This window comes from Elaeis guineensis, chromosome 2 (genome assembly GCF_000442705.2).
Source record: "Elaeis guineensis isolate ETL-2024a chromosome 2, EG11, whole genome shotgun sequence".
NCBI classification, from domain to species: Eukaryota; Viridiplantae; Streptophyta; class Magnoliopsida; order Arecales; family Arecaceae; genus Elaeis; species Elaeis guineensis.
In genome coordinates, this window is record NC_025994.2 from 101,850,310 (window position 1) to 101,859,638 (window position 9,329).

The following is a 9,329-nucleotide window of genomic DNA, read 5'->3' on the forward strand; positions in this document are numbered from 1 at the left end:
AGTACAGTGAGGAGATTGGTGGAGGTCTGATACATATCTGATTTCAGACAGAATCTTATCTCACTGAGTACACTGAATTCGAAAGGCTACAGGACAGTAGTTGATGGAGGAATCCTGAAGGTGCTATGTGGTGATAAAAATATTTTGGAGGGAAAAAAAGGAAAGGAGAGAATATTATTATCTGACGGGGAGCCTAGTGTGAGGTGGAGCTTCGGGAGCCAGGAGGAGTCCAGAGCGAGATGGAGCTCCAGGTGGAGGTGGATCAAGTGCGAGACAGGAGACTCAGGAGGATGAAAGACGATATCGCAAGGTAAGATTTCTATTGCCGCAGGATAATATCCTGAGCAGATTTTAGATCAAGAGGAGCACAGCATACGACAGAGATGGGATCGAGCGGCCTAGCTCGACTCCCATATTTGTTCATCTGTGATCAGCAAGCGATTGCCCCAGGGCATGGGGATGAGAAGATCCAGAAGCTTTTGGAGTTAGAAGGAGGCCGAATATCGAGTCGAGATGGAGATTATTAAGATTTGATACCTTAAAATTCGGTCCATATTGAGCTCATAGCGAGATCCGCGATAAAAAACAGAGTCCAACGAAATTAAGATCACCTCAAATAAAGTTCGGACGGAGAAGATACGCGTGAGAGAAGTTGGCATGAAATATGGAATGACGGAGGATCGCCGGCGGCCGACGGCGGCACGACCGCACGCGACAGCGTGCGGGCTGGGCGCGGCCCAGTGCGTAGTGCCCGACCCAAGCCCAGGCGCACGAGCGCACGGGCCGCGGCCCAGGCCCAGGTGCGGGCGCGGCCTAGGCCCATGCCCATCCCTAGGAGTCCGTAGCCCGGTCCATCGTGGACTGGGCGGTGCAAAGGAGGTTCTGTGGACTGAGGGGGCATTTTCCCTCGGTTTTTTGCAGTCCACCGTGGACCGCGTGCCATTTTTCGCACGTTTCTAGTGGTCCACGAAAGGGATGGGAGTTCGTAGCCTGGTCCATCGTGGATTGGACGGTGCAAAGGGGTTCTGTGGACCGAGGGGGCATTTCCCCTTGATTTTTTGCTGTCCACTGTGGACCGCGTGCCATTTTTCGCACGTTTCTAGTGGTCCACGGACTATCGTGGACCGACGTGCGATCGGAGGGCGTGGGTTGTTTCTGGTCGAGATCCAATGGTCCAGGACTTTGTTTGATTGCTTTAAGGATTCCTTAACCTAATCTAACCGATTTTTTAAGCCTTTAAAAGGTTGATCTCGTGAACAGAGTCGATGTGGTGGGTTGGTGTCACGCGGTTGTGGAAAATCCGAACCCACAAAGAGAGAGAGCATGCGACGCTGAGAGGAGAAGGAGTAGGAGGCTCTGGACAGTGGATAGCGGTTGTTTCAGAAGTTTAGGAGGATCTTTATAGAGAGAGTTTTTATGAAGAAGAACTTTCTGTGAGGGAGAAATTGGATGTACGAAGGTTGAGGATGGGATATTTTCTTGTAATATTTTTTTTTTTCATAGTGAAGTTTGCATGTTTCATAAAGACGAATTTTTTTTGATTGATTCATGTATTTAATTATTTTTATTTTATTTTTATTTTTTATTATATTATATAGTATCGAAAAGATTATGTGAAGTGGTATTCTGATCAGATATTTTACCCCTACAGTTTTTACATTAAAAGGATGTAAAACAATTGCTAAATGGTAGGAACATATTCACATAAATACTTCATTGGTTCGGCACGTTGACCCCACCATATCCGACAAATGATTACTTGCACGGAGGCTCGAAAAGGCCAATCTGGATCCTCTAAACCACATCACTCGAATGATGAGAGAGGGGAAGAACAATTAAAGTGAGACGGGTCACGTCTCCAATTGACATGATCCTATTCGGATTTGGGACCATGCTGATTAATGATTGGATAAGATGTCCACTACTCTTGTCAACCCACAGCCTAAATCTCCCATGTGTTCTTCCAAAACCTCTTTTACTTCGCAATTCCAGCATCACACAAATCCCCCCAATATGGACAGAAGATAGAGGATAAGTTCATGCTAAGTTTAAATCCTCGGTGCCGGACGAACGTTGCTTTTATTCCTTTTGCTTTCTTCTTTTGGATTTATCAGAACTTTCTCTTTCAAAAGAAATTTTTTCACATTTGTAAAACAAAAGAAAACAAAAAAAAAGCTTGAAGTGCAAGATATCTGCTACACAAAGCATGGAAATGTCCAAAATATCTGCTACACATTGCTAAGAAGCTAACATCTTTGTGGCAAAGAATATTGGATTGCATATGCTCAGCATGAATACTTGGATACCTGGAATCCAATATTTGAATGGGTCCCAAACTTAAAGGACATGAGCCGCCCCCAAATGTACATCATCTTTCTCAATCAAGTTGGGCTTTAAGTCTAGAAAAATTGGATCGAGCCAATTAGTTTGGAAAAAGTTAAATAACAATTAAAGAAAATTTAGAGAAAAATGTCCAGCAGGAATGGTATCCATGGTTCAGATGTCTGGATCAAGCTAAAAAAATAAATTAAGACCTATTAAAAACCAAATTAGTGAGTGAAATTACAATTGAATGGTAGTAAAATCAATAATGATTTAATAACAAAAAGGTTAGATGGTAGGAAGATTTATTAATAATATGCTCACAAAACAGAATGACTTATTATATGAGATCTCCAGTCGTATTCTCGATGTAAGCCAAAGGAAGTGCTACTTAGGAGGTTGCTCTAAGATGCATGGAGCACTTAAATGCAAGAGTATGCCAAACTAGGGAGTGAGGGAACGATCTAAATGCACTTCTTCAAGAACTTCGCTACAAGGGGACCAATGCTAAAGACAAGATCTGGCCCATCAATATGCATGGGTTCTCTTTTTTCTTTCCTTTTCTTGTTGGTAAGGATGAGTTCTTTTTCATTTTTTGTTCAAGAAGTAAAAGAATCGCTATAGTTACACGAAGCAAAGACATACTATTTATTTTTTCCAATGCAATACCAAATACATTATGTTAGTTTCATGTTTTAACTACGACACATAGGTTTGGGTGCTACCTAGCACCAATTCTACTTATTTCATCTAATTTTGGGGGGGCAGCGGTGTGAGCAAACCAAAGGAGGGTTTGGATCATCTGTGGCGGAATAAAAACACCACATAGGGTAGAGTGATTGTGCAAATTAAAGTCTGTAATCTCTATGGTATGTGTTTTGTACCGTAAAAGATTGTACATATCTAGATGGCTGCCACTTATCTCAAAATAAAGGGTGTGGTGTTAAGTTGCCAAACATGGAGGGTTATAAGGTGATTAATAGCTGTCTATTTTTTTGATGGGCAATAGCAACTATCCAGGCATGTACAAAACACGTGACATAGAGAATCTCGATCATATAATCTGTATTGTGCGAAGGCTAGTGGCTTTGCCATCTGATGGAAAACTATATTAATTCAGCTCAACTTAGAAAATTGGATCAATCGTAATTGACCACATAACCTAGAAACAGGCTCAAATGGCTCATTTGAATCCACACACACACACCTACTTATTGACTTTCAGGTCTTAGGTGCTGTTAACCTGTTGGTGCGGGCTTGTTTTGCATTCAATTAATATTGTTCTTGTTCAGGCTAGATTGGGCTTAATCACTTGCAATAAAAAGGGAACCTGCAAGTATATGACATGACCTCCAGGGGTACTCTGGTTTCTCTGTTTTAGGCTTTCAGCAATCCACCATTCCTAATTCATAAGCAACTAAACATTCATACACTCCGGAAGAGTCCCGAGATATAGTACTTCAAAGCAATGGCGGAGTCCAAGATCTTATTGTTATTGTAGTTATAGGAAGGCAATCATTCGATCCATCAACAGACAAAGTTCTACACAAGGACCTTGTCTGAAACAAATCAAGAACCCTGCAACTCCAAGTATCTTCTCCTTTTCTCTACAAAATTAACTAAAAACTGAACCATCTCAAAGCAAGAAATCGTCTTGGTTGGGCTTTGGTGAGGTCAAGAGAGCAGTGTAGAGCCGAAGCTTTTCCTCCCCTAACGAGTTACACCGTGAAAGGGGCCTTCTGGGTCGAATGAACGATAGAGAAGTAAGCGTCTTCCGGTGCTTATACCTCCTCCATGCAAGCTGGATTGCCACAGCCGCCCATGTCCTCCACCCAGGTGAGTAGTATCGTGCGCTCCTTCTCAACTTCTCGCTCACAAATGTGTACCGAAAATGCTGTGTCACGTACTTCACATCGCTAGCTTCAAGCCCAAATGCTTCTGTTGTCTCGACTGTTACCAATGTTGACGAAGAAAGAGGCAATCGTTCTATGAATGGTCGTCGAAGGCACCATGACAAGAGCTCGTCGCCAGTGAAGTTTCCAGGGCCAAGCATGCAGCAGCTCTGGACGCCGTTCCGGAGGACTTGGCTGCTCTGTAGATGGCCTCTTACTATGAATAGCATCCTTTGCACCGGGTCACCTTCTCTGGTTATCTGAAAGAAGCTTGGAGAAGTATTGTAGAAGAGAGACATGGGGGGTGACGAAGAACAGAGAGAGTTGGTTAAGGTAGTCGGGCTTACAGTTTCTCCTTTGGGAAAGATGAGGGACTTCACCCTGTCACATATGTTCTCCAAGGCTAATTCATCCATGTGTTGGAATAAGGGGACCTGTCATGCATCAAGAACATAGGATCTCACGTTATAGAATTATAAGAAGGGTAAGTCATGTATGAAGCCCCACACCAATTCCCCTCTTCATTAGATGCTTACAGCTCATACCAAGGGATTTAGGCTAGAAGGTCAAGCAAGCTCAAGGCCTATGATCCTTCTGTTATCTGGAGCTCTTTTTCCCTTCATTTTTTTCATGTTTGCAGAGAACGGGACTTCCATTTTTTTTTTTTTTTTCAATAAATAAGAAGGCTCGTGGGGTCAAAATGAGTGTGACAACTTGAAACTTGAAATGAGACAAACACAATGGGTTGAAACAGAGCAAGGACTCTTGTTCAATTACAGAAGCCTGGATAGCCAATTAGCTTCTTTATGGCTCATGGACATAAACCAAGGCTTGCATCAATTCCTTTAAATTGCTTCATGATCTCTCCATCTCTATTCAGCTTTAAGGAAGGTCAAAGGAAAGAATTCTTATACTGCACCTGGCGGACGAGGTCAAGGCAGAGGTGGTACTTGATGTCTCTTCTTAGACCCTCTGGGAGGTTTCGGATCATCTCACATTCGTCCACGCCTCTCATTGCCGCCCACCGTTGTCTCTCATACTGCCGGACCCTTTGCCTGAATCCCTGGGGCAGGCGCTTTCTCTTCATCCACCACTCCACGCTTCGCATCCTTAGGTGCATTGCCTGCTTCTTTGATGTAGTCGCATGCAAGAACACCTGCAACACAGGCATTTAGACCACTCGACCATGTTAATTTTCTGCTAATAATCGGTATCACAGAGGTTGGATTCTTTACCTTGATGTTTCCGATAAGCATTGTAACCAATATGAGACCACTCGTTATAATAATGATGTTGAAAACAATTTCAAGCCATTCCGTCGTGCTCTCCAAGTTTCCAAAGGTGCTGAACGCATAGATCATTGGAAAGATATCTTAATTTCAATTGGAAATATATCAGTAAAAGATACGTTAAAGCTAAGGGTGGTATAACTTTTTTTTTTTTTTCCTCTCCTTTTTGCTTTTATGTCTTCCTATAAAGATATTAGCATTAAATGAACGTAACTTAACATTCTACGCATGCATTAATTAAACAGAATAAATGGCTCAATAGCCATACGTTGAGGTACCAAAAACCAAAAAAAAAAGTCATTTTCAGCAGTAACTTATTTTCTTCTAGAGGACTTATTAAAAGAATTGGTACATAGCCCCTTCACAAAAGATGAATTTTCACAAATCCAAAAGTGGACTCCATGATCGGTAGCTGAAGCAAGCAGATGTAAACAACATAGAATTTTGAAGGCAAATTTTGGTATCTAAAGCTGTATATTGTGTTCGAAAGAAAAATCCCCTTCATAAGTCTGTTATAAGGGTATGTGGAAGAAAGCGTAGACCTAAAACAAAGATAAATTAGGTGAAGTTGTGCAAATAAGCTCTTAAAAAAAAAAAATTTCAATGTGGCATGGAACAGGGCAAAACTAATCATGTTTCAGTTTGCTTCAAGTTTAAATTTGCCATCAAATGGTAAAATCAGGTAAATCAAACCCATTGCATAAATTAGATGCTAAACGCCAGTGAAATGCTGACTTCAAGAATTAAGTTTAAGGAGATGGACAATGCGTACCTTAGAGTCATAAGACCCCAAAATATTGGAAGGAGTATCTTCTCTAGCCTGCTTGTGTTGGTAACAAGAGGTACTGTCCACTTATAGGCTCCATATTCGAAGTTATCACTGCTATCGAGACACATTTGCCTTGCGTGCAAGTTCTTAGCCCAAGCCAACCTATCCCCATCTCTGATGGATGTTGTTGTGCCATAGTATATCGGATTTACACAAGCTACCGTCTTTGGGCCACATTCTGTTGTTAGCTTGCACTGCCTGTTGAGGCATTTTGCTGCCCTTTGGATCCCCAACAAGTACCAACAGGCACCCACAGCCTGCGGCAAGAAAAAGGTATTAGGGTGGCTTCTAAGTTAGAGCTCAATATATATGGCTGGCCTAGCCCAAAATGGACTTTTGCTTTTGTTGGTGGGTTGGAAATCCGAGTCCAGAGCCATTTCTTTTTTTTTATTATTATTTTTTATTTTTGAGGTATAGGAAAGCTGAAGGCCACCCGACTTTTATTAAAGCGGGAATATGTACAGAGTGGTATTAACAGTTGAAAAGAAAATAAAAGCTAAGAACACAATTTAACAGAGTCAGAAAATCAAAGAAGATGAATCTCCAGAAAACTTCTAAAGCCAACCCCTTCCACTCCTCCCAAAATGCAGTTCCTCAATCAATCCTAAATATCCAAAGATCTCAACCGCAGCCATAGTGCGTTGTGCCCTTCCAATGTTTTCTTGGAGCACAAATGCTTCCAGAGTTTAAAGGAGAGAAGAGATTTCTGAAAGGCCAAAATAGCAGAGCATTTTTTTTTCAGAAAATTTCTCCTATTTCTTTCCGGCCATACATTCCAACATAGCGCAACAGAGTCCAGAGCCATTTCAAAATGGCAATATATTTGTCAGAGATCTACCTTGGAAGGCAGCTCAAGTGAAGAACTGGGATAAGTAACAGTAAACATGTCTAGCTAACTATTCCTTTGATAAGTGAAAAGCATGCTTTATACACCATTCCTGATAACACCCAAGTCATACCTTTCCATTGACATACAATGTCACCCCAAATGAACACACAAATGGGTGGAAAAGAGGGGATTTGGGTGTCGCAGAAGTAAGGAAATTGCTCTTCGTAGAAGAGACTAATAACTTAAGATATTATCCTTTCCATTTTCTGGTTTGCTTATCGAGTTGCTAGAAAAATGTTTCTCCGCACACACACACATACACAAAAAAAAAAAAAAGGGTTTTGAGTTGTGGTGTACTAACATGTGATGCAACGAAGTAGGCCATCAGATTTAGAGCTATCCCCCACCAGATAGTCCCAAATATGTATCCAGAGAAGTTCTGCATGCGGCGCAGGGAACAGACAGAATGGTAGATCTTCGGTAAGTACTCAAAGAGAAATGTGACCAACAAGACGGTCATCACTGTTGTAATCGATCCTTTGGCTATTAGGGCTGGAGCAGCCACCCACATGACAACCTACACCATTGTTGCAATTCAATGTGTCAGTCCCACAAAACACATATATTTCTAATATCACTTCCTTTAAGCATGTTAACTTCAATAGCTTATAGAATTAGACTTTTAGATGCGGAAAAAAAGAAATGCCACTTTAATCAATCTTTGGTTAGACGATAGCTGCTTAGCCAATTGTTTGTGATCAAGACTTGTGAAATGGAAAGCTCCACCTGATCACTTTTCCAATCTTTGTCTCGATCCTTTTGGATCTTCATTCTTTTCTAGACAAATTTTTTTTATTGGAGATTTTCTCTGACCTATCTTCTCTAGCTTCCTTTTTCGTACATGTCCTAATCATCTAGGCTTCTAACCAAGTCCTTCCATTTTAGACACCCATTGTACTCAACATACATAGTGCTCATCTAATTTTAGACCTGATCAGCATACGATAGGAATTTGGAAATCATTAAGGAATGATGCAGTTGGTTCTTCTATGGACACACTGGATGTAAATTATGGACCAGCAAAAATCTTAAAGATCCAACTACCTTTCATTTAATGCCAGGCAGGAACATCAACTCTTTCCAATTTGCAGTAGAGCCAGCCCATGCTCCTTAAATATCACCCAGTTTCTTTCAATTTATTATGCAAAACTCAAATTTCGTTTGCCAAGAAAGTTGGGCATCAAACTGAAATGTTATGCAGCGCGTAAAAACACAAGCATGTATGGTGAAAGATTGAAAATATTTCTTCCCCCCAATAATCCATCCAGAGAAGGCTTGTTGTATATGGTTCGTTTCGGTAGTAGACAAAGAAACATCCGAATTATTGGTTTGACAATGCGTTGACGTATCCTCTGCTAACAATAATTTAATAATTACGTCTTTAAATATCTTTTCCCTCAAAATTTTGTCTTGTTCCGAATAAACAATGATGGAGGTGACGATGGTAACGATTACTGTTAATTATGCTGGAAAAAAATTAAAAAAAAAAAAAAAAGAAATCTCACCTGCATCACGGGGAGGATGACAAAGAGATCCAAGAAGAAGCCCTTCTTAGGTTTGAAGTAAGCGAGCACCGCGGCACCTTGCTGTCCCTTCCGGGCGCCGCCGTCCTCTTCCCCATCGGAACGCCTCACGGCGGCGGAGGTCATCTTGAGCTGCAACCAGATGTTCCACACGTGCATGGCGTCGACCATGCACCGGAGAACGGTGACGGTGATGGCGAACCAGCCGTCGATGAACACGCACATCAGCGGGCCGCTCACGGACAGGGCGTAGAAGAAGAGCGGGTCGATGATGAGCCCGGCGGCGCAGGCGAGGAGGTAGGCTCGGTTCCACTCCCGGACCCATTTGGCACGGGGGTCCAAGGCCAAGCCAGGGAGCCATCTCCCACTCCGAGGATCATAATTCTGGTTCGCTTGCTTGGGACCTTGTTCCTTCCTCTCTTCCTCGTTTTCCTCATGGGAGGTGGTGAGGGATTCCTCGCTCGACATGGTGGTAAAAGAGGAGAAGTGGTGGTGGTGGTGGTGGTGGTGGAAGGGATGGGCTATGTTGGGTTGATGAGCTCACAACATAGCGCTGGGAGAATGGGGATGGCAGGAGAAGGGAGT

General features: G+C 42.3%; 1 protein-coding gene across 1 annotated transcript; it reads right to left on the reverse strand.

The window, feature by feature from the left end:
• Positions 1–3,775: 3,775 nt before the first annotated feature.
• On the reverse strand, positions 3,776–9,329 carry LOC105032236 (cyclic nucleotide-gated ion channel 4). Its single transcript, XM_010906620.3, has 7 exons — positions 8,727–9,329; positions 7,523–7,738; positions 6,276–6,589; positions 5,450–5,558; positions 5,134–5,370; positions 4,562–4,648; positions 3,776–4,474 (listed from the first exon to the last, which is right to left on the reverse strand). The coding sequence occupies exons 1-7, from the start codon at positions 9,210–9,212 to the stop codon at positions 3,959–3,961; spliced, it is 1,965 nt and encodes a 654-aa protein (XP_010904922.3). The 5' UTR covers positions 9,213–9,329; the 3' UTR covers positions 3,776–3,958.

Coding starts and splice junctions, on each gene's coding strand:
- LOC105032236 (XM_010906620.3), bottom strand. CDS start 9,212: ATGTCGAGCGAGGAATCCCTCACCACCTCCCATGAGGAAAACGAGGAA. Junction 7,739..8,726: donor TCATCCTCCCCGTGATGCAG/GTGAGATTTCTT, acceptor ACAATGGTGTAG/GTTGTCATGTGGGTGGCTGC. Junction 4,475..4,561: donor TCTTTCCCAAAGGAGAAACT/GTAAGCCCGACT, acceptor AGCTTCTTTCAG/ATAACCAGAGAAGGTGACCC.